General features: G+C 65.1%; 13 protein-coding genes across 13 annotated transcripts; 6 read left to right on the top strand and 7 right to left on the bottom strand.

Annotated features, from left to right (window-relative positions):
- Nucleotides 1-368: 368 nt before the first annotated feature.
- Nucleotides 369-1,895, top strand: JCM10292_003697 (FAD-dependent oxidoreductase; the record flags this gene model as incomplete). Its single annotated transcript, XM_076648982.1, has 6 exons — nt 369-599; nt 656-989; nt 1,045-1,297; nt 1,356-1,416; nt 1,478-1,601; nt 1,660-1,895. The coding sequence occupies 6 exons, from the start codon at nt 369-371 to the stop codon at nt 1,893-1,895; spliced, it is 1,239 nt and encodes a 412-aa protein (XP_076505436.1).
- Nucleotides 1,896-2,059: 164 nt separating this feature from the next.
- On the bottom strand, nt 2,060-3,206 carry JCM10292_003696 (uncharacterized protein; the record flags this gene model as incomplete). The annotated part of the gene is made up of 5 exons (XM_076648981.1): nt 2,060-2,215; nt 2,280-2,305; nt 2,384-2,512; nt 2,714-3,097; nt 3,185-3,206. The coding sequence occupies 5 exons, from the start codon at nt 3,204-3,206 to the stop codon at nt 2,060-2,062; spliced, it is 717 nt and encodes a 238-aa protein (XP_076505435.1).
- A 462-nt stretch (nt 3,207-3,668) lies between these two features.
- On the top strand, nt 3,669-4,307 carry JCM10292_003695 (uncharacterized protein; the record flags this gene model as incomplete). Its single annotated transcript, XM_076648980.1, has 3 exons — nt 3,669-3,750; nt 3,819-4,055; nt 4,195-4,307. 3 exons carry the CDS (start codon nt 3,669-3,671, stop codon nt 4,305-4,307), a joined length of 432 nt encoding a protein of 143 aa, XP_076505434.1.
- A 399-nt stretch (nt 4,308-4,706) lies between these two features.
- JCM10292_003694 (uncharacterized protein) lies at nt 4,707-5,532 on the bottom strand (the record flags this gene model as incomplete). The annotated part of the gene is made up of 7 exons (XM_076648979.1): nt 4,707-4,709; nt 4,769-4,817; nt 4,902-5,049; nt 5,108-5,173; nt 5,229-5,375; nt 5,457-5,472; nt 5,530-5,532. The coding sequence occupies 7 exons, from the start codon at nt 5,530-5,532 to the stop codon at nt 4,707-4,709; spliced, it is 432 nt and encodes a 143-aa protein (XP_076505433.1).
- A 219-nt stretch (nt 5,533-5,751) lies between these two features.
- RPE1 (ribulose-phosphate 3-epimerase RPE1) lies at nt 5,752-7,014 on the top strand (the record flags this gene model as incomplete). Its single annotated transcript, XM_076648978.1, has 6 exons — nt 5,752-5,869; nt 5,934-6,055; nt 6,117-6,186; nt 6,248-6,391; nt 6,572-6,703; nt 6,866-7,014. 6 exons carry the CDS (start codon nt 5,752-5,754, stop codon nt 7,012-7,014), a joined length of 735 nt encoding a protein of 244 aa, XP_076505432.1.
- A 398-nt stretch (nt 7,015-7,412) lies between these two features.
- JCM10292_003692 (uncharacterized protein) lies at nt 7,413-8,509 on the bottom strand (the record flags this gene model as incomplete). The annotated part of the gene is made up of 6 exons (XM_076648977.1): nt 7,413-7,453; nt 7,613-7,620; nt 7,730-7,918; nt 7,989-8,242; nt 8,325-8,394; nt 8,472-8,509. The coding sequence occupies 6 exons, from the start codon at nt 8,507-8,509 to the stop codon at nt 7,413-7,415; spliced, it is 600 nt and encodes a 199-aa protein (XP_076505431.1).
- Nucleotides 8,510-9,295: 786 nt separating this feature from the next.
- On the top strand, nt 9,296-12,301 carry JCM10292_003691 (CTD-interacting domain-containing protein; the record flags this gene model as incomplete). The annotated part of the gene is made up of 6 exons (XM_076648976.1): nt 9,296-9,811; nt 10,262-10,600; nt 10,665-11,308; nt 11,378-11,603; nt 11,662-11,952; nt 12,023-12,301. 6 exons carry the CDS (start codon nt 9,296-9,298, stop codon nt 12,299-12,301), a joined length of 2,295 nt encoding a protein of 764 aa, XP_076505430.1.
- Nucleotides 12,302-12,616: 315 nt separating this feature from the next.
- On the bottom strand, nt 12,617-14,667 carry JCM10292_003690 (DUF4246 domain-containing protein; the record flags this gene model as incomplete). Its single annotated transcript, XM_076648975.1, has 6 exons — nt 12,617-12,644; nt 12,702-13,100; nt 13,166-13,229; nt 13,298-13,394; nt 13,460-14,185; nt 14,248-14,667. The coding sequence occupies 6 exons, from the start codon at nt 14,665-14,667 to the stop codon at nt 12,617-12,619; spliced, it is 1,734 nt and encodes a 577-aa protein (XP_076505429.1).
- Nucleotides 14,668-15,257: 590 nt separating this feature from the next.
- Nucleotides 15,258-16,790, bottom strand: JCM10292_003689 (CDC2/CDK family serine/threonine-protein kinase; the record flags this gene model as incomplete). The annotated part of the gene is made up of 7 exons (XM_076648974.1): nt 15,258-15,482; nt 15,554-15,703; nt 15,788-15,974; nt 16,049-16,167; nt 16,234-16,413; nt 16,477-16,569; nt 16,653-16,790. The coding sequence occupies 7 exons, from the start codon at nt 16,788-16,790 to the stop codon at nt 15,258-15,260; spliced, it is 1,092 nt and encodes a 363-aa protein (XP_076505428.1).
- Nucleotides 16,791-16,958: 168 nt separating this feature from the next.
- On the top strand, nt 16,959-18,535 carry TSC13 (trans-2-enoyl-CoA reductase (NADPH) TSC13; the record flags this gene model as incomplete). The annotated part of the gene is made up of 11 exons (XM_076648973.1): nt 16,959-17,087; nt 17,150-17,279; nt 17,340-17,353; nt 17,421-17,435; nt 17,499-17,584; nt 17,645-17,701; nt 17,761-17,811; nt 17,871-18,006; nt 18,068-18,242; nt 18,325-18,432; nt 18,513-18,535. 11 exons carry the CDS (start codon nt 16,959-16,961, stop codon nt 18,533-18,535), a joined length of 924 nt encoding a protein of 307 aa, XP_076505427.1.
- A 288-nt stretch (nt 18,536-18,823) lies between these two features.
- On the bottom strand, nt 18,824-21,346 carry JCM10292_003687 (uncharacterized protein; the record flags this gene model as incomplete). Its single annotated transcript, XM_076648972.1, has 9 exons — nt 18,824-19,582; nt 19,649-19,736; nt 19,798-20,113; nt 20,188-20,247; nt 20,339-20,576; nt 20,640-20,745; nt 20,819-20,877; nt 20,938-21,080; nt 21,145-21,346. 9 exons carry the CDS (start codon nt 21,344-21,346, stop codon nt 18,824-18,826), a joined length of 1,971 nt encoding a protein of 656 aa, XP_076505426.1.
- Nucleotides 21,347-21,845: 499 nt separating this feature from the next.
- Nucleotides 21,846-22,625, top strand: JCM10292_003686 (uncharacterized protein; the record flags this gene model as incomplete). Its single annotated transcript, XM_076648971.1, has 4 exons — nt 21,846-21,999; nt 22,092-22,202; nt 22,296-22,488; nt 22,577-22,625. The coding sequence occupies 4 exons, from the start codon at nt 21,846-21,848 to the stop codon at nt 22,623-22,625; spliced, it is 507 nt and encodes a 168-aa protein (XP_076505425.1).
- A 163-nt stretch (nt 22,626-22,788) lies between these two features.
- JCM10292_003685 (uncharacterized protein) lies at nt 22,789-25,602 on the bottom strand (the record flags this gene model as incomplete). Its single annotated transcript, XM_076648970.1, has 4 exons — nt 22,789-24,018; nt 24,078-24,321; nt 24,384-24,573; nt 24,633-25,602. The coding sequence occupies 4 exons, from the start codon at nt 25,600-25,602 to the stop codon at nt 22,789-22,791; spliced, it is 2,634 nt and encodes an 877-aa protein (XP_076505424.1).
- Between the last annotated feature and the right edge of the window lie 106 nt (nt 25,603-25,708).

Genomic DNA, 25,708 nt, shown 5'->3' with positions numbered 1-25,708 from the left:
GGCAGCTGATAGACGTAATCGCAGACGTGCGGATCAGGGAAGCGATGAGGAAGCGGGCGGGCGATGTAGCCGGCGCAGGCTGTCTGAGTCCCGGCCGAGCAGCTCAGTTGGCAAGCAGCATAGTCAGCAGCCTCTGTCAGCAGCTTTCAGAGCGGCGTGACATGTGCTCGCGAAGCCGTCGCTGCCAGACCCGCTTCCGTTCGAGCCGATTCGTCTTCCGCCTCTTCCGCCCGCGGGCTGCTGAGCGCCGTGTCGCGCATCACAGTGCTTATCTCGGCCGTGTGCTGCCTCGAGGACTCCACACGTGCTCCGCTGGTCTCGCCTCATCGCCTCCTCCTCCTCTCATCAACTGCTCGCTGTTTACTGCTATGCCTCACCTCATCCAGAAACCACAGGAGCAGCACGTGCTCATCGTGGGAGCTGGACTCGTTGGCCTCGTTGTCGCGCAGGGTTTGAAGCGGCGCGGCGTCAAAACAACCGTCTTCGAGCGCCAGCCCGACGCCCAGGGCCGCACTACCGGATGGGCAGTCACGTACCACTGGGCGCTGCACGCGCTTGAGAAGATGCTACCAAGCGATCTGTATGCCGAGCTACCCAAGGTGTGTGCAGTGCCGTTTGTTCATGCTCACAGACGCTCACCGCAACTGCTCAACAGACTGCTGTCGACCCTTTCTTGGGTGATGACGAAGGAAACTTCCTCGTTCTCGACGCGCGCGACTGCTCCATCATCCACCGCATTCCGCCCTCCAAGGCGCGCCTCCGCACGAACCGCACGAAGTTTCGTCAGCTCCTCCTGAGCGGGCTTGACGTCCACTACGAAAAGGACTTCGGGCGGTACGAGCTTGTCGGCGAGCATGGCGTGCGCGTGCATTTCACGGATGGTACAAGCGTTGACGGAACGACGCTGGTTGGCTGCGACGGCAACAATAGCAAGGTCCGCAGGCAGCTCTTCGAGCCGAACGTGGAAAACGCTACGCTCAACTCGATCCGTGCGTTCCCATTGCTCGCATCCCGTGTACATTTTCTGACCGCATTCACCTGCAGCCGTAATTTCGTACGGCGTCGTGCGCCAGCTCACTGCTGAGCAAATCGCTCCTCTTCGCGCGCTCGACCCGCTGCTCTTCATGAGCATGAACCCCGACACCGAGACTTTTATCTGGTATTCAATCCAGAGCTCCAATACCGACCAGTCGCTCTTTGAAGTACTGGTCATGGTTTCGCATCTCGTCCAGGACCGCAGCAAGGAGCTCCCGAAGGACTGCGACTCCCGGCTCAAGATCCAGGACATGAAGAGCCGGTGCGGCTCTCGCCCCAGCGCAAGATTATCATGTATTGACCGGCGGTCCTGTATGCAGCATGGCTGGCATCGCAGAGCCACTTTTCTCGCTCATCAACGACATCCCTGAGGACAGCAAGGTGCGCGGCCGGCTTGCGAAGCCTGTTCTCACGGTGATTTGGCTGACTCTTTCTGATCCAGGCGACAACGATCTCGCTCGCCGACTGGGTTCCGCACGAGTACGACTCGCACAACGGCCGTGTCGTCGTCGCAGGCGACGCCACGGGGCCGATGACAATGTATCGCGGCGAGGGCGTCAACCACGGTGCGCATTTCAAAGGCTTGTATAAATCCTATCCTGCTGACAGCCTGCGACATGCCAGGCACCCTCGACGCCGCTCTGCTCGTCCAGGCCCTCTCACACCACGACCGCGGCCTTACGCCCTCGCTTGGCGCTGCTCTCGACGCATACCAAACGGAAGTGCGTGAGCGCCGTAAGGTTGCGATTCCGCTCTCGCGCCAGGCGGCGCTCGACGGGCACGGGCCGGGCAAGCCGTCCGCCGATAGCCCGCTTGTCGGTGCCAGGGGCGCGCCGGCGAGCTTGTTCACACTCGAGTAGAAGACTAGAGCAACCCACATGTATACTGCAGAAGCAGCGCAACTCATACACGCGTGGTCACTTGTTCGGAAAGCGAGAGAGCGATTTGTGTGTTCATTACTGCTGTGCACTGCTAGGTACTGCAATCCTGGCTATAAACAAATCTCCTCGTGATCTCGACCTTCTCAATACCTGCCGGTCGTGTGACTGCCTGCGCCAGCACCCACCGTGTGCCCGGTACCGGTCGCGCCGTGCGTGCCGAGACCCGCGTTGGCGAGGCCCGCTTTGCCCTCAGTCTGCTTGATCTCGCCGACGGCAACCTTGCCCGGGTTGTGAGTCATCTGAAGGTAGGGGCGCATTGCTTGATGAGCACACGTATGAAGAGAGAAGCGGAGCACAACACACCTTGCCGATGGCAACGTCAATCTTGCCTGTCGATGCGGAACGAGCAGAAGCAGAAGAGATCAGCCTATGTACCGGGAGAAGGGTGGAGCAGGACGGCAACGCACCCGAGATTTTGTCACCCGCGGAAGGCTTCGGCACGGTCGTCGTCGTCGTAGTCGTCGTCGTGCCCGGCGCACCTGGCTGGAGGCCCGTCGACTGGGACAGGTTGTGCGCGTGTTGCGACTGATGGTCGTCTGTTGGAAGGCAGCGTAGGTGGCCGAGGTCAGGACGTCGGGTCAGCCTCGAAGCGAGCCTGAGAAGGTCGAGAGAAACTCGTCAGCTCACGCGTTGCAGCGTGCGCCTGTGTTCCAGGGACTGCGCACAGGATCACGTCGAGTTGTGTTAGCGCTGTGAGATGTCATGAAGAGCCGACGGAGGGGAGCATGTCGACGCACTCTTGCTCGCAATTCCGCCGCCGTGAGTCGACGAGGTCCCGTGCGTGGGGTGCGCGCCCGTGTGCGCGCCCGTCGCCGTCGAGCCGGTCAACCCGGAGTCGGTGTGCGAGCTGCCGTACGCGCCAGTGGTGCCCGTGGCGCCCGTCGTGCCGGCGTGCGGGTGCGTCGCCTCGTACTGCTTCGTCCCCGGAATCTTGCTTGCAATGCCACCACCGCTCGTCGTCGTGCCCGTCGCACCAGTGTGGGCGGTCGTCGGGCCCGTGGACGTACCATAGCCGGCGGTGGTGCCCGTCGCGCTCGTCGGGTGGTGCTGCTCGTGCGCGCGCGAGCCCGGGATGAGCGAGGCGAGCTTCTCGCCCTTGGTCTCCTGATGGGGGACGTTGGCTGACGAGCAAAAACGCAGAGGTCAATCAAGAGATGTCAAAAGGGAACGCGAGCCAGCAGCAGCGATGAGCAGGAGGTGGAGCGCACTGTAGCCGGTCGAGGTGGTCATCTTTGTGTGCTTCTGTTGCTCGATCACAAGTGTGGTGCAGGAAGGAAAGAAAGAAGCGCTCCTTTCCAGCCGGGCGAAGATCTCAGCGTGGCGGAGGCACGAGCAGGAAGAAGCGCAGCAACGGCAGCCTGACCTCGTCACGCGCAAGCTTCGCCGTCTGTTGTTGGCGGGAGCTCGTGTCCGCGCGACGTCAGGCAAGACAGGAACAAGCGTTGTTCGCGTCCTTGGAGGCTGAGCCGCAGTGGGAGGTTGCGCATGACGTAGTCGCGAACAGATCAAGCGTGCACCGCCTCGCAAGCGCTTAGGCAGCGTGTGCTGCGGCAGTCCAGGCGTCGAACTCTGTCTCCGGACGAGACTGCGTCGTGCAGCCGAGAGCAGTCGGCGGCGCAGCAAAGCGACTTGCGAAGGTCAGCGCGAGTTGGACGCAGCGACGGCAAAGTCCCCCTCGCTCAGTCCACCCCGATGTCGCTACCTAGCACCACAGACCTCTCCAGCACGGCTCGCGGACCGCCTCCGCAGCCCCTGCAGCCCTCGCACGCGTTCCGTGCGCGCCTCGCCGCCTTCCCCCACATCTCCTCAGCGTCCCGACGGCTGACCTATCGCGCCCCGCAGTCCCGGCGGACCTCGACCCGCCCACGTTTCTCGCGCAGGACACGCGCACGAACCCGCTCCTGACCCGGCACGACTCGCAGCGCGTGACGCCGCCCGCCGAAGTCGTGCGCCTCGGAGCAGCGGGCGAGGGAACGAAGCACGGGCGCGACTGGGGCAAGGGGCAGGGTGACGGGCTTGCGCACTCGCAGGTCGAGGAAGGAGTGAGGGAGAGGAGCGAAGGGAGCGACTTTCGAGGAGGTGCGCTTTCGTTCGTTCGCCGGTCTCTGCGCAGCTTCGATGCGGACGCGCGGCCACTGCCGCGGTCTGCATCGTAGTGGCTCGTCGTATATGCGAACGTGCGCTCACGTTGCTTCCATTCTCGGGCGTGATCTCGCAGATCCCGCCTTCGTCCCGCACGGCGACAAGGCGCTCGACCCCTCTGCACACCGTCCTGCGCCTCCACCGACGACCCACGCACGCAACTTTGGCGGACTCGGCGAGGGGCGGTAGTGTCAGGATCTGGTGACGTGAATGCGCGGGGGAATGAGGGATGGGAGCAAGAGGGAGTGAGACGTGCGCGGCTGTACCATGATAGTCTCTTTGCCTGTAGCGGGAAGTGGGTCTGTTCCGATCTCTCTCCTGGTAGGATGTCAGCTCGTCTCGGGTGCGCGAAGGCTGGTCGATGAGGTTCATTGCGAGGGTGCGCGGAAGCCGCGTAGGCGGGAGGACCGACGAGGCGACGGACAACAGAACGAGCGGGAGTCGCGAGAGAGTCGAGTCGGTGGATAGACGGAACGAGAGGAAGAGGAAGGGCGGAACGTCCGTGGGTGAAAGAAGGAAGTGCGGGCGAGAGAGCAGCGCGTTGCGCGAGAAAGTCGAAAGCGTGGAGAAAGGTAGGGTCTCGAGCGATTACTGCGTGCATCACGAGTGTGAGTCTGTCGTCTACATGAAATGCAGCCAGCGAGACGCACTTGGCCGAGAATCTGGTGCACAAACGCGACGTAGTTGATGTTGCCCTCCCTGCACGCCATTTTCGAACGTTAGTCAGCCACAGGCGAGCTCAGCCGGCTTGCCGACGCGGACATGTAATGACGCAGGACGCACGGGGTGACCTTGACGCCCTTGAGGAGCTCGTCGACCTCGTCGTCGCTGAGCTTCTCGCCGAGACTCGTCAGGACATACTTGAGCTCGCCCTGCCCGATGTAGCCGTTGCCCTCCTTGTCAAACACCTGGAAGCCGCGGATGAACTCGTCTGCGTTGCGCCGAGCGTCAGAACGAAACGGTCGAGGGAAGGGAGCGAGGCGACTGACCGGCGGTCCCGGCGGGGTCGTAGCCTCCGGGGCGGTTGAGGATGTTGACGAACGCGGCGTAGTCGACTGCAGAAGCGTGTCAGCGGTATCTGAGCTGTAAGGGTACGTGCGCGGCACGCACTGTCTGAGCCGTCGACCTGTGCTGCGAGGTCGGCAACGTCCTTCTGGGTCGGGTTCTGCCCGAGAGCGCGGAGGACGTCGCCGAGGGACTGCTTGGGGATGGTGCCTGCGCCGCGCTTGTCAAAGAGGGCGAAGGCTTCCTTTGCTTCTGCGGGGCGTGCGAGCGGTGAGGGTCAGCGGCGCAAGTTGAGCGAGGGGAGCGGGCGCGACGAGGTGCGGCGGCACGGACCTGCGTCGGGGGCGGACTGCGGGTGGAGAGCGAGTCAGCGTGGGGTGCTACGGCGCAGTGCACGCGCACTCACCATCCTGGGCGCGGGTCGAGGCGGAGCGGACGAGAGCGAGCCGCGTCCTGCTGGCGAGCCCTCGACGGCCGGCGGGTGCTTCGCTGCGCCGACGCTTGCGATTGTTCCTGGCGCGCTCGAGATTGTCGCTCGTAACTGCACGCTCACACGTTCGCGCACCTGCTCTCGCGACCCGGCTCTCCTCCCGACCCTCCCCACCGACCCTCTCCTGATCATCCTGCCATGGCCGCCGCATCCCCCAAGGCCATCGTCTCGCCCAGCGTGCTCGCTTCCAACTTTGCCGACCTCGGGAATGAGATCCGCCGCATGATGCACTGCGGCGCAGAGTGGGTCCACATGGGTCCGCCTCCTTCCATGACGCTCTCGTCCGAGACCCTCTCGCTCACCTCTACTGCGATACCTAGATGTCATGGACGGTCACTTTGTCCCCAACATCACGATGGGCGCACCCGTCCTCGCGAGCGTGCACAAGACGGTCGACAACGTCTTCATGGACTGCCACATGATGGTCGCCGACCCCAAGCGTGTGCGTTTCAGGCGCACCTCCCTACTCAAGAGCGCTCTCCTGACCACAAGATATGCAACAGTGGGTCAAGCCCGTCGCAGAAGCCGGCGGCAAGTCGTACACCTTCCACATCGAAGCGCTGTCCGACCCTGGTTCGTCCCCCTGCTCTCCTTCTCCACTGTCTCGCTTCTGACGGCTTGTGAGAGTACACAGAGAACGCTCACGAGATTGTCGACCTGATCCACTCGACGGGAATGCGCGCTGCGGTCGCCATCTCGCCCGACACGCCGTCGAGCGCCATCTCGGACCGCCTGGGCAACAGCGTCGACATGCTCCTCGTCATGACTGTGGTCCCGGGTGCGCTTTCTCTGTGCTCGCGCTCTGCATTGCGCGGGAGCTGACGAGAACTCTGCGGAACCTGCTCCCTCACTCTCCTGCGCTCCACCCGTCGGGACTCGCCTCCGCCGACTGGCCCGGTCGCGCCCTCTCTCCTGCCCGCCCACTCTTGCTCCCCGTCGCTCCACCACCCGTGCACAGGCGCGGGCGGGCAAAAGTTCATGCAGCGCTGCGTTCCCAAAGTCGCCGAGCTCCGCGCGCGCTTCCCGCAAAAGGACATCCAGGTCGACGGCGGCGTCGGGCCGGGCACGGTCGGGTGCTGCGCTCGAGCGGGTGCGTCTCGCGTTGCCCTCAGACTCGATGTCAGTGGTATGGTGCCCGGGCGGATGACTGACGCTTCCTTGTCGCTCCGCTCCTTCCACCTCTTCCGACTGCGCGCCTTCTCCCCTCTGCTTTCGCTGCGCTCCCCCTCGCCGCGCCCGTGAAATCTACCAGGCTCAAACGTCATCGTCGCCGGCACGGCCCTCTTTGGCGCGGAAAAGCCCGCCGACGTGATCGCCGACTTCAAGCAGCAGATCGACGACAGCAAGGAGCGGTGGGGGACCGACCGGGCGCTCGAGGGGCTCGAGGACGCGGGCAAGTAGACCGTCGCTTTGGAGCGCGAGACTGTAAAGAAATTTGAATGCTGCGGTCAGAATTGTCGGTTCAGCGTTGTTTGTGGAAGCTACCTCAATTCGATTGCGGGCTCGATCCGAGACCGGGCGGAGCTTCCGTTGCTGCCTATCTTTCGTTCGCGTGAGGAAAGATAGAGGTTGTGCCGCCCTCGGAGAGAAGAAGGGGCGGAAGTCCGGGCGCGAAGGAACCCAACTCCGCTCGCAGCCCTTTCCCTCAGCACTCGCTTGGCCGTCCAGCACCGCAGTGACCGCCCTCAGCACAGCCATGGGCACACGAAAGCACATGACTCAAACCACGGGAGCCTTCTCTCCAGTTCGGGCGCGAGAGGAACAGAAAGAACCGCGACCGCATCCCGTTGCAAAGCTTTTCACTCCGCATCGGGCGAAACAACAGTCGTCTTCTCCGAAACTGTATTACGAATGCAAGAGAGCGCGTCAGTGAGTTGTCCGGAGTGCGCAGGAGCGAAGAAGAGAGGCGGGGAGGGAAGCGGAGGGCGGGCGGGGGCAAGACGGGCGCGCGAGGCCCGAACCGCCCCCGGGAAGCGCGGAGACTGAAGCGAGAGCGTACCGTAGATACTGTAGAGGGTAGCGAGGCAGGTCAGTAAGTGCAAGGCAGAGGAACAGACAGCGAGTCCGAGAGGAAGGGGATGAGGGAGCAAGGGAGCGGCCGAGGCCCGAAACGCACCCGTCAAGGAACTTGCGGATGTCCTTGTTGCGGACCAGGGTCTGGCCGTGGATCGAGGCAGCCGACTGCGAGACGGCCTCGACGTCGTTGCCCTCGAGGATGATCTCGTCCTTCTGGGCCTTCGACTCGGAGATGGTGACACCCTCGAGGAGCTGGACGTTGCGGACGCGCTTCTCACCGAGGAAGTTGCTGCGCGGCGCAAGAAACACGGGTGAGCGTCGAGTGCGCTGCGAGAAGGCACGAGACGGCGAGGGCGCACCGGATCTCGACGCTCTTCTTGTCGTCGGCGATGATGACGTTGATGGGGAAGTGAGCGTAGACGAGGCGCATCTTGTACGCAAAGCCGTACTGGACGCCCTTGATCATGTTCTCGATCTGCGAGCGGATGGTGCGCAGGCACGCGACGTGCTTGCGGCCACCGTGCCAGACGACGAGCTTGACCTTGGACGCCTGGTTGACGGCCTTGTCCGTGGGCTTGATCACCCGCATCGACATGTCGACGTGCTGGGCGTTCTGTAGGCAGGGCAAAGTGGGGGGCCGGTGTCAACTCGCGCTCCTCTCCTGGCCCCCGAGCGCGATCTCAAGGTGGACGCACCTTCTGGAGCGTCCCACGCGGGCCAGTGACGGTGATGACACGGGCCTTGATGGCGACCGTGACGCCCTCCCTAGTCGAGACGAAAGCAATCGACGAGTCAGCCCAATCGACCGACGCGGTTCAGAGCCGGCGAGAGCGGGGACGCACGGGATCTCGAGCTCCTCTTCCTTGTAGATCTGCTTCATCTGCGAGGCCAGAACAGCGGGGCGCAAGAGGGTCAGCTCGTCCGTCGACTGAACCCCTCACGAGGTGCTGCCTCCCCGGGCGACTCCTGCCAGTCCCTGCCCGTCCCGGCAGCGAGCACAACAGTAGACAGACTCTGGCGAGGGTCGAATGCGCCTGGCGAGGGCAGAGGCGGGCGGTGCAAAGGGCGAGAGCGAGTCGAGCTGGCTCGAGCTGGTCGCCGGCACGCAAAGCGCCTCGCCCCGCCCACCTCGCACGCGCCAGAGTCTGCCTCGAGGGCCCGTTCCTTCTGTCCCACCCGTTGCTACACGCTCGTGCTGCGTCTGGTGGGCCCAGAGGGGGCGCGAGGGCGCGGAGCGGGTGCGCGTCGAAAATCCGTCGGAGTCGGAGGGGCGCTGGGACGGGGGGTCGGCGGTCGCGGGGCGGGGGGAGGAGGGGAGGGCGGTTGGGGCAAGGGAGGGCACCTGGACGTGCGAGTGGATGCGCAGCTTACGGCGGGCGAAAGAAGCGGCGGACGAGTCGAGCGGAAAGCGAGAAGGCCGCGGGCGCGCAGGCGAGGCGAGGCGAGGCGGGGCGAGCGCGAGCAGCGAAGCCACGCAGGCACAGCGCACCTCGCACGGCACTCGCGCACTGTCTTGTAGAGCACAGCCAGGAGTACAGCACCGTCTGCTCACTGCACGGGCACCCTTTCACCCCTCTCCCCCCTCGCACCTCGACCACCCCTCGCTGCTGCCCCCTCGCCACCTCACCCGTCACACAACCAACTCTCCTTCACTCGCTCGCACCACATGAGCTGGTACCCGCCTCCGCCTGACCCGTACGGCGGCTACGGCGGCTACCCGCCACCCGCGCCGCCCCCGCCGCCCGGCCAGCCCTACTACGGCTACCAGCCGCCTGCTCCCGCCGCACCCCCTCCCCCGCCACAGTACGCCGCGAGCGCGTACGGCCGCTACGACTACGGTGCTTACGCTGGCTACGCCCAGCAGCCGCCCCCGCCTGGACCCGCACCCGCACCGCCCGCCCCCGTCCCCTACGGCGCTTACGCCGCCTACTCGCCCCCACCGCCGCCCGTGCAGGCCGTCGCGCCGTCGCCCCAGCCCCCGCCGCTCAAGGAGGGAGAGCTGCGTCCCCCGCCCGACGTTGGCGTCGACCCCAACTCGTTCCGTCGCTACTTTGCGCAGCAGCTCCAGGGTCTCACGTTCAACTCGAAGCCCATCATCACCGCCCTCACCCTCTTTGCCCACGAGCACTTGGTGCGCATGAGCAGCGTCGTTGCACAGTGTCTCGAGGAGCACATCCGCACCGTGAGTCTTTCTCTCTCTAGGGCTAACCTCGCGCGACGAGCGAACGTGCGAACGAAACGAACCGATCGAGGGGACGAGGTGCACCCGTTGAAACCAAGTTTCAGACCCCTGCGTGGCGTCCTGCGCGCACTGTCTCGGACGCGTCTGTTCCCGAGCGTGTCCCCTATACGAGCGCGTTCATAGTCGCCGCGACCGTTTCGCTTTCTCCTCGCTATGGTCTCTTCGGCTGTCTCTCTTCGCTTCGCTACCTGCTGTCTCGTGGAAAGACACGCAGAAGTGATAAGCCACGATGACCAGTGAAGCGGGCAGATGTAGCTAGCATCCCTTGACGATAAAGAGTGCGAGAGCCGGGACTGACCTTGCCCGCCCTATCTCGCTTCGCCTCTCTCTCTCGCTTTCTCGCGCGCGCATTTTCCCTTGTCCCGGTCCCTCTCTCTATCCGCGCAACAGTGTCCCCCGCAATACCTCCTCCCCGTCTTCTACCTCCTCGACTCGATCTCAAAAAACATCGGCGCGCCGTACCTCGCCCTCTTTGCGCGCTTCCTCGAGCGCTCGTTCCTCTCGGCCTACCACGCCGTCGACGCCCCGACCAAGACCAAGCTCGAGGAGCTCCTCGGGACGTGGAAGACGGGCGGGAGCGACGGCGGCGAGCTCTTCCGCGGCGCCGACGAGCCCAGAGACGGCGGGAGGGTCCAGCGCGGGATCGAGAGCGCCCTCTTTGGCGCGAGGGGCCGCGGCGACGGGATTGGCGGGCGCGCCGTAAAGGACGCAGAGATGTACAACGCAGGCGTGCGTCGACTCTTTTCTTTCTCGGAGCCACGGTCTTGCTGACTCGACGCGCGACGCCCCGCAGGTCCAGCAGCTGCCGCACACTGCGACGTCGACCGAACGCTCGGGCGTCCTGTACGACGTGCGGCGGCTCCTCACGCTGCGGCAGGAGCAAGCGGCGGCCAATCCGGCCGACGTTAACAACCAGAGCCAGATCGTCGCGCTCAAGAAGCTCGAGTCGCTCATCCTCAACACGCAGCTCACGACCGAGCAGGTGAACCAAATCCGCGCGCAGCTCGCCGCGCTCGCCCCGCCGCCTCCGCCCGCGCCCGCCCCCATCGTGCAGCAGAGCCCGCCGCCTCCTCCGCCCGCTGCAGCCGCGACGCTCTCCCCGCCGCAGCCGCAGCAACAGAGTCTCGCAGCGGCGCTCGCGAGCCTCACGCCGACGCTGCAACCGCCCGCCGCCGCCGCCGCCGCTGCGCCGAGCCAGGGCCTCGTCGGCGGGATCGACCTCGGCCTCTTGTCGCAGCTGTCGGCGAGCGGCGCGCTCAACAACCTCTTTGCGCCCGCGACGCCGTCCGATGCAGGGGTCAAGCTCGAGGAGGCGCGAGCGCAGGTCAAGCAGGACGAGGGCGGGCCAGTCAGGCTCGAGAGGGACGAGATGGCCCAGGCGTGGGAGGACGAGGTGCTGCGACTAGCAGTCGGGCTCACCAACGCCGAGCTTGTCATGTATGTGTCTTTCCGCTTGACTACTTCTTCACGGGAGCACGAGCTCACTGGGATGGACCGCCTCGACAGGCCGCGCCCGCACGGCCCCGCGCTGCTGTACACGGCGCTCGCGCTCCCGTGCACGCAGTGCGGCCTGCGCTTCTTCGACTCGGCGCAGGGCAAGCTCAAGATGGACCAGCACCTCGACTGGCACTTTACGCACAAGCGCCGCATCCGCGAGGCGCAGGGGCGCACGGCGGGCAGGGGGTGGTTCACCAAGGAGGAGGCAAGTCTCGCAATGCTCTGTCGCTCGTCTGTTCTGCCATTGGAAAGGTACGCAGAAGCTGACGTGCGAAAGCGCGGCGCATTTGCAGGACTGGTACACGTCCGACTCGCTCACGACGGGCGAGCTCTCGCACTCGTCCGACCCGTCCGCCGCATCAGGCTTCAGCACGACCGGCGGCGGCGGCGGCGCGGCGTCCGGGACTGCCGCGGGCGCAGGCGCGATTGACCGCGCCGCGCTGCGCAAGCTCAAGGTCCCGGTCCCGGCCGGCGGCGGGCTCGGCGACAAGCCGTGTCCGATCTGCCAGGACAAGCTCAAGAGCGAGTGGAGCGACGACGAGGAGGAGTGGGTCTGGTGGAACGCCGTCGTCGTCGATGGCACCGTGCGTCTCTCTCTCCCCCCCTTCTTTGCCGTCTGCTGTTCACCGCGCTGACCCGCCGTGCGCGCTACAGCTCTACCACGCGACCTGCCACGCCGAAGCGACGCTCTCACGCACCTCCGCGGCCGCGGCCGCCACAGCAGCAGCATCGACGAAAGCGACCTCGGTGCGCACCTCGCGCGAGTCGACGCCTGCGACGGCGGCGACCAAGAAACGCGCGGCGCCCGCCGCGTCGCCCGCGCCGACGATGAGCCCCGTCAAGCCTGATCCGGATGCGGTGGAAGGGGAGACGGGGGAGGGCGAGCCGGAACTTAAGAGGGTCAAGGTCGAGCCGGGGACGGAGGAGGCTTGAGGGTGGCATGACTATATCGCGCGGCCGGAAGCGGACGCGGTAGCTTGCAAACATTTGCCAGACTGGTTTCGCTTGCAATGGCTACGTGCCGCTATCCTGCTCGAAACCGTTGCCTGTGAGAGAGGGACAACCCTTGAGTCGCGAGATGCGAGGCTCTCATGGAGCTGGAAGGGACGGAAGTTTGCACTGCAAAGACTGCGGGAAGGAAACGACAAAGCCAAACCCGACGACTGTTAACGAAAGAGATGTAGAAACTGGGCCCACGGAAGGATCCAGAGGAGAGAGCCTGTGGAGAGCCGTGGCTGTGGAGCAGATCTAGTGCTCGCACAGCGAGAACGAGCGCCTGCAAGAAGCTTCAGGTGAACAGGACGCATGGTATGAGCGAAGGCGGCGCACGTACTCGAAGACCTTCTCCGTGTTCTCCTCGACGAGGAACTTGCGCTCGTGCATGAGGTCCTCGCGGACCTTCTTCGCCTCCTCGTACGTCATGAGGCCCTCGACGCCCCCGAGGACCTGGTTCCACAGCTCGACGGGCATCTTGTCCGTCTGCGCGTTGTGCGGGAGCTCGCGCTCGGCCCACTCGCGCTGCTGGTACGGCACACGGGCCGTCGAAATGACCTCGCCCGCGGCGCTCTTGAGCGGGTCGACGAGGAAGAAGACGAGGATCTTGCGATACCCGGGCTTGGACCGGTCCGCGAGCGAAAAGCGCGAGACGCGGTGCTGGTAGATGTTGGGCCAAAACAAGGACCGTCCGGCGCAGGTCCGGGCCGAGTTGTAGTACTGCATGCACGGACCGTCCCTGCAACGGAGGATGAGAGTCGGTGAGTCTCGATTCGGAAGGGCAACTGCGAGCGAGAGGCGCACGGGTCGATGCCGAACACCGTCTTCACGCCCTTCACGTCGCTCTGCTCATAAGGAAGCTCCTGGTCTGCGGGGAGTTCGGTGCTCAGTGAGCTCGACGGGCCACGCAAACCGACGAGGACGAATGTGACCGACCGTCGAAGGTGCCGCGGTAGGCCAGCCTCGATTCCCCAATGTTCTCCTGGTCGTAGTAGTAGATGCCCGATGCGACGATCTCCTCGTTCTGCATGCCCTGCGAACCCGAGAGAAGTGGTGAGCAGAAGAGTCGCGCAGCCGAACGAGCCAAAACCAACGCACCTCGACGTGCCACACTCCACCGCCATATTCGGGCTTCTCCGGCGTGAGGTGTATGTTGGCGAGCTTGACAATGACCTGGAGCTTGCGTCCCCTCAGCGGGAATGCCGGCTTGTCGTCGCTGACCTCGGGGCGCTTGAACGGCTCCGGCTCTGGCAGCTGGACAACCTTTTTCTCCTCCCACTCGTCCCATTCTTCGTCGCTCATGTTGTCGGGCATTTCGCCGTACCACGCGCTGGCGACATCGTGGTCGATCAGAATGCGGCGAGGCGGCGGCTTTTGGAGGTCGGACAGAACGCGCTCGAAAGCCGGGACAAAGCGCTCGAAGATGGAGGCGAGGACCGGATAGAACGACGCATGATCTTTCGGGTGCAGATTGTTGATGTACGACGAGATGGTTACCTTGCCCTGCTCGTCGACATCGAAGTCCGATGGCAGCCACTGGTACTTCTTCGACGTCGAGTGCAGCGCATTGCGCGGCTCGGGCGGTGTCGCGTTGCTGGAGATCTTGCCGTCGGCGTCAAGCTGGCGAACGGGCGTCACACCGTAGCGGAGCGGGAAGAGCGAGGGGTGAACGAGGTCGAGCACCTGATCGTCGGACCCAGGGTGCCAGTCGGGCTCGCCGAAAGGCGGGTTCTTCTCGAGCTCGGAGACGCGCGCGAGGAGCTGATCGAGCAGCTCTTTGGGCACAAGCGAGTCGGACTCGTATACACCTTCGAAGCAGGACGCCTGCATGCCGTGGCGTACGGTGAGTACGAGCGGGCCGACCTGTAGCAGCGGGAGCCGCGCACCTGGATCCCATGCGGGTCGTTCAGCTTCTCTGCGTGCAACTCGAGCTCATCGAGCACGTAATCGACCATCTTCTCGGTCAACTTCGGGCGCTCAACCTCCTCGACGTCGTACCCGCTGTAGTTCTCGCCCGTCCGTTCTGCGAATCCGGCCTCTTCGTTGCGCTTGCCCAGCGCCTCTGCGCGCCACTTGGTGCGGATGTCGGAGTCGCGGAGCTTGCGCGCCCAGTCGGGCTTTTGGCGGATCTCATACGAGAGCGCGAGCATGTCGATCTCTTGCAGCGAGTACGGCGGCGAGAAGTGGTCTGGCGCCTGGTCGGAAAAGCCATCCTGCGTGTCGATCTGGTCGAACGGCGTCGGGAACGGGTGGAACGGAGACGTCGGGTCGGCGACGTCGCGAGAGCCCCACTTGTCGTGCGGCATGGCAGAGGAGCGACGACGGGTGGTGCCGAACGCCCGGGCGAGAGACCTGAGCAGCTTTTGAGCACTACGGCGCGACGAGTCGCACTTGCAAAGCGCAGGAAAGCGGGAGAAGCAGAGCCAAGCCAGAGATCGTCGTGCCGTCGAGAAGAGCGTGCAGGGGTGCGAGCGGCCGGAGAATTCTGGCCGTCCCACGAATCTGTCGAATGCGCTAGCGGGAAGCAGGCGCCTCGGAAAGCTCGGGGAGCTTCTTCGTCCGCAGCCCGGGTCCCATTCTCTCAAGCAGATGAAAATCACGTCGCGACACGCTTGTGATGAGGGTCGAGCCTGCAGCGAAGTGCGAGACCAACGGGGCGACAGTGATGTCGGTATGTCACTTCGTTGCGACATGAGCACGCGGCAGGCAGCCTTGATCCGCTGACACTCACTCGGGCGGGCGGGACAAAGGAGCAGCGGACGAAGACGTCAAGTCGGACTTGTTTTCGATTACTGGAAGAGCAGCGCAGCCTGGAGCGAGAGTCTTGCAAATGAGGGAGTGCGATGAAGTACAACAGACACGTCCACGAACCCAACAAGAGCCCTTCATCGCCGCTTCACGGGCCCTGCCCGAAATCCAACCTCCGTGCAACCTTCTTCGCACCCGGAATCTCGTCGTACCCCTCGCCCTTGCGCTTCATTCCCCGCCGGTCCTTCTCGCCCATGGGTGCGCCAATCTCCTCGGGCGGAAGCGCGCGAGGGGCGAGTTCCGCTTTCGGTTTCGGGAGGAGAGAAGGGGCGGTCGGGCGAGGGGCGGAGTGGAAGAAGGGGTGACGGAGGGCCTGTCCGTCGCAATGCGCCTGTCAGCTCTGCTTAAATGACTGCAGAACCACTCGACCGGGAAGAAGCGCACCTCGCGCGCCGTGATACGTCTCCGCGGGTCGTACGTGAGCGTCTTCTGCAGCAGGTCGATCGCTTCGGGCGAGGCTGCGCTGAAAAGCATGCCGAGGTCGCTCCGCGGCTTCTTCTCAAACTGTGCAGATGAGCTCAGCTTCGTGAAGCCCTGCACGTTAGGCGCCCAATTCCAGGTCAATCTGCGGGCCCATTTTTTCTGGACAGCGGGACCAGGGCAGTCAGCGCCACGCACCGGCCAGTCCTGCTCCGTCGGCGTCCCCAGCGCGGTGAAGATCATGTTGAGCTGGTCCATGTCGCTCTCGGCGGCCATGAACGGCACGCGGAGCATGAGCTCGGCAAAGATGCACCCTGCCGCCCAGATGTCGACGCCGGTGCTATATGACCGGGCACCGAGAAGCAGCTCAGGGCATCGATACCATCTATGCGCGAGAGGAGGAAGGTCAGCGGCCTGACTTGACGGATTTCGGTACGCGGAGGAATCAAGAAAGCGCACCGAGTCACGACTTGACAGGTCATCTTGGCGTTCTCATCGGCATACTCGCGCGCGAGACCGAAATCCGCAAGCTTGAGCACGCCGTCGCCCGAAATGAGCAAGTTGTTGGGCTTCATGTCCTGCAGTCGTTGCCGCGTAATCAGCGCTCTCCTGCGAAGCTGCACGATGGGGCGAAGAACACGCACGCGGTGGAGGATCCAGTTTTGATGGCAGAAGTCGAGGCCCTTGAGGGTCATGAGCATCCACGACTTGATGTCGGCACCCTGGAAGACGAGGTCCTTGTCGCGGATGACCGCCTCGAGGTCCGTGTCGAGGAACTCCAAGACGAGGTTCAAGTTGGACTTGTTCGAGAAGACGTCTACGAGCTGATGGTGAACCCCAGTCAGTTCGTGAGGCCACGAGTCAGTCTGCGAGAGAGTCGAACGCACCTCGATGACATTCGGGTGCCGCAACTCGCGCAGAAACTTGACTTCGCGGATGGCCGACATGTCGAGGCCATCCTTGAATTGGCCAATCTTGATCTGCAGAGTGCATACACGGTCAGTGAGGGAGCGCTCACAACGCTGAGCCGCCGAAGTGGGGAGGACGAGGGACAGTCGCGCGCCTTTTTGATGGCAATCTTGCGCCCGGTCGCCGCTTCCTTGCCGAGGTAGACGACGGCATAGGTACCTTCGCCGACCTTCTTGTCCTTTGTGTATTTGCGCTGGATGGCTGCATTGGCAGCTTCGGCGGCCTCGGACATGGCCGCGCGAGGGCAGCGCAAGCGCAGGCGAGCAACGAGACAGCAGACGGCGTTCGTACAAGCTCTGGCTACCTGCCCAGCTCGTAGACGGTGCTCCTGGCGAGATCGAGGGGACGAGGTCAAGTGCAACCTTGGTGGCTCTGCCTCTGCCCAAGTCGAGCACTCGCCATGGCCTTCACCGTGACGGTGAAGCCGCGCGCAGGCAAGCCCTCGAAGCGCTTCCCGATCACCCTCGAGCTCGCGCAAGCCGCCCCGACCGTCGCAGACCTCAAGTCGGCCATCGCTGCCAAGGCAAAGGCGCGTCTGTACCGCGAGCGAAGTCACGCAGCGCGGCGAGGCTCATAGGGACCCACGTGCAGGTCAATGTGCACCGCCAGCGCCTCACGACCGCAGACAGGAAGGCGCTCGACGACGACGACAAGCCGTTGAGCGACTTCGGCGTAAAGAGCGGCGATGCGCTCGAGTTCAAGGACTTGGGCCCGCAGGTCGGCGCGTGCACTTGTTCACTCAGTGGCCAGGAACCCGGACTGATGCCTCGATCGCTCGCAGCGTGGAAGACGGTCGTGCGCTCACGCCCATCATTTCCGATTCTCGCTCTCGCTGACCCGTGTTGTCGTTCCTCCGCGCCAGTTCCTCACCGAATACGTGCGTGACGGCCCCTTGATTCGTCCAGCGCTTGAACGCTGACATTCGACCCGTTTCGTGCAGTTTGGCCCGCTCTTCATCCACCCGGCCTTCTACTTCGGCAGCAAGCTCTTCTACCGTCAGGAGTTTGAGCACTCGCGCATGCAGACGTGAGCATACTTGTGACTGCCCGATGATGCCGACCGCTGCTGACCCCGTCGTTCGCACAGGATCGCTCTCGCTCTTGTGCTCGCGCACTACGCCAAGCGCGAGCTCGAGACGCTGTTGTACGCCGCCCTCCGCCTTCCGTCTAGATGCGGTGACATGCTGAGACCCTCTTTCGCAGCGTACATCGCTTCTCTTCGGCGACCATGCCGTTCTTCAATCTCTTTAAGAAGTGAGTCTTTGTCCCATCACCACGATCACCCAACGGTCATGAACTGCATAATCATGCAGCTCGGGTCACTACTGGGGTCTCTCTGGCATCCTGCTCGCGGTGCCGCTGTACGGCCCGTGGAACGGCGCCGCGCGCGTAGCGGGCACGACCCTCGACTCCGACTCGTGGCTGTACGGCTGGACCGCTCTCTGGGCCGTGCGTCCCCTTCTCGCCACTCTCTGTACGATCCAGCAGTCTAACCAGCCCAAGCATGCAGTATGCCGAGCTTTCGAACCTGGTCACGCACCTCAACCTCGCGTCGCTGCGCCCGCGTGGGACCAAGACGCGCCAGATCCCGCAGGGCTACGGGTTCAACCTCGTCTCGTGCGCCAACTACTGGTTCGAGACGGTCGCGTGGGTCGCGTTTACCGGATTGACGCTAGACTGGGCTGGTGCGTCGCGCTTTCTTCCCTGCTTGCTGCGCGCCGCTCGTCTTGCGGGTCGTGCTGATGCGCGAAGCCCTCGGCTGCACAGCGGGCCTCTTTACCGCCGTCGCGGTCGCACAGATGTACGTGTGGGCGCTCAAGAAGCACCGCCGCTACCGCAAGGAGTTTGGCTCGGCATACCCCAAGGGCCGCAAGGGTGCGCGTGACTGCCATTATTCCGTACACTGCGGTTGCGGACGTGTGCAGTGATGCTGATGTGCTGTCGCGCTTGCACAGCCATGTTCCCGTTCATCGCATAATCGCCTCAGGGGACGCGCCGCGGCGCACTCGACGGCTCAAGACGCTGCAGCGTGAGGCGAGATCCAGGACATACCCGAAGAGTCCGGGTGAGCATGACTTCCCTATCGCCAAGCTGGCATACTCTGAACGGCAATCGAGTCCATCGTCATTCCTCGCAAGAGACGGGCTAGAGAGCATCTCGAGAGTGTATCCCAAGTGTTCATCGCACCGCGCTGCAAGCTACAACAACACGAAACACTGCAAAGCACTGCTCGGCGGCGAAGTAAGCTCATAAGTCGCGCGCCTTTTCACTTCCGCTCGTCCTCCACAACCTCGTCGACGCCACCAGCGGACCCGACGTCCAGCTTGCCGTTCACTTCGTCGTCCGCAGTCCCGGACATCGGGCTGAACCCGCCTTCCTTGAAGCCGGGCGCGAGACTCGCCGGCAGCTCGACAGGGCGCTCGTCCTCCTCGTCCTCCGCCTTTGCCGTCTCTCCCCCCGCCTGCTCTCCCTCCTCCTCTTCCTCCCCCTCGCTGCTCTCCGCATAAGCCCTCCTCACCGCGCTCACCCACCTCCCCTCGCGGTCGGCGCCGGGGAACAACCACACGTGGCTCTGCCCCACCTGCTCCGGCCTCACGCCCGCCGTCGCCGTCTGCGGCGGATGCGCCGACGCCGGCAGCGAGGGGATCGACGGGCCGACGGGGGGCAGCACAGGCGCAGCGACGGCGGACGACGACGAGCTCGCGGCGGGTTCGACCGGCTGCGACGCCGACGCCGACGCCGACTCGGCCGCGTGCGCCGCGGCGGCGGCTGCTGCTGCAGCGGGCGGGAGCTCGTGCGTCGGGAGCTGCACGGGCACGCGCACATCGAGGTCCCACCGCTCGTCCCTCGCGCCTGCCGCGTCTCTTTCGCCGCGCTCGAGCTCAGCGCACAGCCAGCGGACGATGCCGTCGCCGTCGCCGAGGAGGCAGACGTCGAACTGGTGGTGCGTCACGGGGTCGCGGTTGATGAGGATTTGCGGGACCGAGTGTGGGAGGTGCGAGGGGAGCTGGGCGACGGGAGAGACCTGCGCGAGTGTCACGAGTGTCATCAGAGAGCCGAGTCAACAAGGCTCGAGAGAAGAGATACATACACGCATCGAGGTGCCCATGACGATGACGAGGTCGACCTCCTCGCGGTCGGCGAGGAGCTTGTGGTCGAACTCGTCCGAAAGCGCCTCGCTGCCACACGTTTGCACGCCGTCAGCTCCCCATCGCGCACTCGACGGCTCGTCCGACGCACCCGAAGAAGACGATGTCAGGTTTGAGCAGCGCCTTTCCCTCCCACTCGCTCCGCTCGATGCCCCTCGCCTCGTCCTCCTCGCCCTCGCTCTCGCCCTCTTCGCCCTCCCACTCTGCCCGCCCCGTCTTCTTCTTCTTGCGCGGCCGCTCCGCCTCGTCCTTCTTCTCTTTGTCGCGCCGCGCCTGCTCGGCGAGGGCGTCGAGTTCAGGCGTGCAGTAGGGGCACAACGGGACGCGCGAGGCAAAGACGTCCGACTCGATGGCGTGGCCGGGGAAGCGGCGGCGGCACAGCAGGCATGAAGCGGTCGCGAACGAGCCTGGGTGGGGTGGGCGGGGGCGCGAGTCAGCTGCGGGTGGTACGAGGGGGAGGGTAGGAGGAGAGAGAGCGCGCCGTGGCAGTTGAGCATGCGCTCGACGCCGACTTGCTCAAACAGGCCGTCAATGTTCTGGGCTGCTCGCGGGAGCACCCGGTGAAGAGAAACGTGTCAGTTGTGGAGCTGTACAAGCCGCAACCGGAAGCGCGCGCGCGCGCGCGCACGCACTGTAGTTGCGCAGCAGCTTGCCCTCGAGCTCGAGGAGGCGGACAAAGCGGTGGCACGGGCTCGGGACAAAGTTGCTCGGGTAGATCTCCTTGGCGAACGAGTAAAAGACGTGCGGCTTGCGGCGAAAGTAGGCGAGGTCAAACATGTCTTGCGGGTCGTCGAGGTCGTAGTTGTTTTCGAGCTGCAGGCGCGCGTAGAGGCCGGTCGGCGAGCGGAAGTCGGGGATGCCGCACGAAGTCTGCGAGGGCAGGGCTGTCAGCGCGCTGCGGCGGGAGGGTCGAGCGGTGCGAGAGCGACGCACGGAAACGCCTGCGCCGGTGAGGATCAGGATGCGCTTGCTCTTGCGGATGAGCGCGACGACGTCCTCGGGCGTGTTGTACTGCTCGAGCTTTTCGCGGTTGCGAAGTCTAAGGGGTAGCGAGCACGCAGAGTCAGACAAACGCGCTCAGACGGGGTGATGAGTTCGAGAGCGAGACGGACACGCGCGAGCAGGCAATCTTGAGCATGCGCAGCTGGTCCAAGAAGGGCGTGTCGGGTCGCTGCGTGTGCAGAGCGTCAGTCCGTGCGTCCAGCCAGCGGACACGTTCAGAAAGACGGACGACCATGACGCCGAATGCGAGCAAGAGGGTCGAGGGCGGGATGCTCCTGCGGTCGAGGTACTCGTTCATGAAGGCAAAGAGGCCGCGCTCGCGGAGGTACTCTTGCATCTCGGCGATGTCGCTCTCAGAGAAGGCGGCTTCGGCTGGTGGGGAAGAGAGCGTTCAGTTGCGGACTCGGAAGCGGCATGAGGAAAGAGAGGGGCGCACCCGCGGCGACGAGGGCATCCCAGTCCTGACTGGTGCGGTCGTCGTCGTCTGTGCTGCTGTCGGAGAGGTCCTGGTAGTTTGGGACAGGCGCCGGGAAGGGCTGGAGGGCGGGTCCAGGTGGGGCGAGGTGCGAGAGGGCGAGGGGGGCGACGGTGGCCGACTCGAGTTCGGCGGGGCTGAGTGCGGCGGTGGGGAGCGCCATCGCGCGTGCAGGCTCGCCTCGCCTCGCACAAAGCCGTAGCGGGCAAGAGCGCGGAAGCAGCGTCGCTCTGCTCGCGGTTGGCTCGCCCGCGGCCTTGGTCTCCTCGAACCACGCGCACTCGCTCTGGTCGAGCAGAGACACGCCCAGCCAGACTCGCAGCACTCGCTTGTCCACCTGTGACCCAACCCCGCCCTCGCTCTGCGCACGTAGCCGCCGCTGGACCCGCCCCTCTCGCCCGACTTCATCGCCTCAACCCGTGAGTCCCCTTGCACCGCTCCTGCCAGCCTGCGTGCTTGCACAGCGCACAGGAACTACCCTCGGAGCGTTTTGGCGTCACCTCCCGCCCTCTTTCATCCAGTCGTCGTCCTCCTCACCACCCTCCTCTCCGCCTTCTTGCCGAGTCTCTCGTTCTTGGCCAGCGCCTCGCGCTAGGCCGAGACCTCCGTCAGGGCATCGAACTAAGCGTGCTGCCACGTCCACAGCCCCAGCCGCCCCCACCATGTCCGTCTCGGACGTCAACAACCTCGCGACCCCCTACCCGGTCGTCGACGCCGACCCGCACTTCAACCGCGTCCTCGCCAACCTCCGCACGCAGGACTATCTCCTCTGGGGCGGCGCCACCGCCTTTGCCCCCGGCGCCATCTACGGCATGGGTGCGTCTCGCGCTCCCTCCCTCCTTCACAGCTCGGTCTGTCTAGCTGCGACGGAACGCGCCAAACTGACTTGCCGATCCCGCGCCGTGCAGAGCTCGCCGACCCGACTAAGCTCGGCCGCGCCGGCCTGAGGCCCACACTCCGCCTCGCGACCTGGCTCGGGTTCGCCGGCGGCTTCCTCCTCGCGTACCAGAACGCGTCTCGTGCGTCCTCGTCCCTCTTCTCCTCCTTGCGTGTGCTTCCCTTCCCGCATTCTCGCCGTCGCTGACGCGGCCTCTCCGCCCGCCCTGCCACAGTGCGTCTCTGGGGCTGGAAGGAGAACGCGGCTGAGCAGGAGCAGGACCGCGCCGAGCTCACGGCGCGCGCAAAGGCCGGCCAGGCGCTCTACGGCGAGAGCGAGCTGCCCGAGTACATCCAGGGCGTCGCTCACCGCAACTCGATGTGGAGCCAGCTCAAGTTTGGCGTCCTCCCCTGGTTCAACTTTGTCAAGTGCGTCTTGCTCGGGCTCTCTCTCCCTTCCGTCGTCCTCGCGTGGGCTGGCGCCTCCTGCAGCGGCTAATGTGGTCCCCTCGCGCAGCCACCCGTTCCACGGCACCGACCCGGCCAAGTACAAGGAGGACGCGTAAGGTGGCTGGCGCAGTGAGGTGTAGCGGGGATTAGCGGGGGCGTTGTGCAAGACTCGGATTCTGTTTCTCTATCCGCCTTCTCGCTTGTCACGACCAGAGCGAACTCATGAGACTTGCGAGGAGAGCCTCTATGATATGTGCACGTCTCGGCGGCGAGAGCAACCTACTCTTTTCCCCTCAGTCGCCTGATCCCCTTGGCCGCGACCGCCCACCCGCCGAGCGGGCAAATCCCGACGCGCCACACCCACAGCCGCGCGACCTCCTGCACCCTGCGCGCGATGCGCTCGGCCTCCTGCCCCGGCGTGAGCAGTACTCCGCGTGCCCCGCCCTCGCCCTCGCCCTCGCCCTCGTCGTCCTCGCCCCGACGCGCCCGCCCCGCCGGCAAGCGTACAAAGCGCCACCTCGCGCGCTGCTCGATGCGGAAGCGCGCGACGCGGCGCACGACGGCGCCGAGGACGAGGACGGCGGGCACGGCGAGGTTGAGCGGGCTCGGGAGCGGCGGCGTCGAGAACGCGCCCGCGAGGCTCTCGAGCCGGTTCACTCCCGCGACCGCCCGGGCGCGCGCGCGCGCGCGGAGGGACCGCGGGGGGACAAAGGTGAAGTAGCGGTTGATGGCGAGGCGCTCGCGCCGCGCGCGGAACGCCACTTCGCGCCCGTAACGGTCCCACCCGTCGAGGTCGTCGAGCTCGTGCCGCGGCGTGCTCGGCGACGATGCGAGTGCGGACGCGACCGCGGGAGAGGGCAGCGACGTAGGCGCGGGCTTCGGCGAGACCGACGGGCGCCCGCCGGAGAAGTAGGCGAGGACGGCGCCGAGGATGAGGGTGAAGGCGAGCGTTGTGCGCGCCTCGATTGGGGTCGAGCTGCCCGAACTGACGGCGGTCGCGGTCGCGTCTGAAGTGGCTGCCGTGCGCAAGAGTGCGAGCGGTGCATGCAGGACGGCGAGCGCAGCGCCGGGATAGTCGATCTCGCCACTCAGACTCCACAGCGTGAGCAAGCCGAACACGGCAAAGTAGGTCGAGAACTGAATTAGCCCGCCGAGGTGCGCCTCGAGGCTCCGCAACGCGCGGTGGCTCTCCGGGACCTGCTTCGGCGGCGGGCGGTACCCGACGTCGCGCCTCTTGCGGCCATCGCGGATCTTGGTCCACTGCTGGTGTGTCGGCGTGCCGAATGACGGGAGGTTTTGCGGCAGAACGCGCGAGGCGGCCAAGAAGGGGACAGACCAGGCGAGGAGCGAGAGCGAGGTCGCGAGTAGGAAAGAGGGGCGGTGGTGCGGCGTTGCGAGGTAGAACGCGATGATGCGCAACAGGAGCGATACGAAGACGAGGGCGTGGTGCAGGAGGGGGAGAAGCGTCGAGGGTGAGAGCGGGAGCGATGCTTGCGGGCCGCGGTGAAACTGAAAAGTCCAGAGCTGTCAGTCTCCGCCGGCCAGTCTCGCGAGTCACCGCAACGCACCCATGCCCGCCCCACCTCTCCTGCCCAGCCAAATGTCCCTGCCACCCACAGCCACCATACGAGCCCAGACAAGACGCTCCACGTCTTGACTGGCCTCGCGTGGTCGTGCCCCTCGGGAATGCCCACTGCATCGGGCGCGAGCGCGTTGAACGCGTCAAAGTGTGCGTACGAAGAGAACATGAGGATGTAGATGGTGATGGCGGCATGGAGTGTCGAGAGGATGTAAGTTTGCACATGCAGAATGCTTTGCGTGGTCTGACTGTCAGCGACTGCCCGGAGCCGCGTGAAGTGTATTCTCGGGCGCACCGGGGGATCGAGAAGCGGTCGAGGCGGATGAAGGATTCCTTCCATGTGAGAGATCGAGTACCGCGCTTCGGTGGCGGGAGCAGGCCGTTGCGCCAGACGTATTCGGTACTGGCGAGGACGACGGGGTGCGACATGAGGTTCTCCGCCTCGACGAGGGGAGCCGATGACAGGGTGAGGAGGAGATCGAGGGCTGCACGTGCGCGAGAACGTGAGGATTGGAAGGGCAAGCGAATCGAGCGAGGGACGTACAGCAAGTCGCCCGGTCCATCGAGTCGTAGTTGAGCGGGAAGTCGTGAAAGAGGAGCGTCACGAGCGCGTCTTCGTCATCGTCGTCCTCTTCATCTGGTGACGCCGCTCCGTCCTGCGAGTGCGCATGGTGGTGCCTCGCATCTCCCGTCAGGAGGTACGAGTCGAGCAAGCCCTCGACGACCTTGTACAGCCGCTCTCCGAGCTCTCGCCGCGCCTTGAACATGCGCAGCTCGCCGTCGACGCCGGGGTCCGTCTCCTCGACAGACCCGTGATACTCGCCTTGAAGCGAGACGAGGAGCGAGAGCAGACCCGCGAGGAAAAGGGCCGAGGGCGAGGGAACGACGGTCGGGTCAAGTGCCTGCGCCGACAATGGCGAAGGACGGGCTGGTATTGTGCTCGTCGATGCGGATGACGAGCCGGATGACGAAGCGACGGAGAGGGTCGAAGCCGAAGACGGCGTAGTCGACAAGGGTGCTCGTCGCGCCGCCGCAGCCGCCGCCGGGTTCGGCCGGTTCAGCGCGAGGATGGATCCAGCTGGCGGGACCAGTGAGGGCGTTTCCGCGCCTCCTACATGCTGCGCCGTGCCGTTCGCGCCCGGCTGAGCCCCACCAGCCGCCTTGCTCAGGTCGGGCAACCACCGGTCGAGCACCCTGCGGTGCCGCGGGACGCTGAAGACGGTGCGGAGAAAGGCAATCTCGGCGTCTGCCTCGTCCTGCGGCATGTCGGCGGGGAGGGTCGGGAGGCCCGGCGGGAGCTGGTAGCTGCGACTCGCGAGTTCGGCGAGGAGGGCGAGGACGATGCCCTCGATGGCGATGTCGTCCTCGGTGAGGAACCCTGCGCTCGAGTTGGGCACCGGAGTCGACAGCGTCGTGCGCGTCGGCGCAGGTGGAGCGACGCCCGAAGCAGCCGCTTCTCGCACAGACGCCGCGTGCACCGCGGGCAGCAGCGGACTGCGCTCATCTGCAGGCATCTTTGCCTCGGCTCGGGGCGTCTCAAGCTCCCGAACGACGGCGACGACGAGTGCGAGCAAGAGGAGGCGCGCGAAACCGATGAGCCAGGCCGAGGGTCCGACTCGC

Source organism: Rhodotorula paludigena, assembly GCF_050403205.1.
Source record: "Rhodotorula paludigena JCM10292 DNA, Rt_paludigena_JCM10292v1_ctg20, whole genome shotgun sequence".
NCBI lineage: Eukaryota > Fungi > Basidiomycota > Microbotryomycetes > Sporidiobolales > Sporidiobolaceae > Rhodotorula > Rhodotorula paludigena.
Note: the sequence above shows the minus strand (reverse complement) of the source record. Positions and strands in the feature narration are given on the sequence as shown.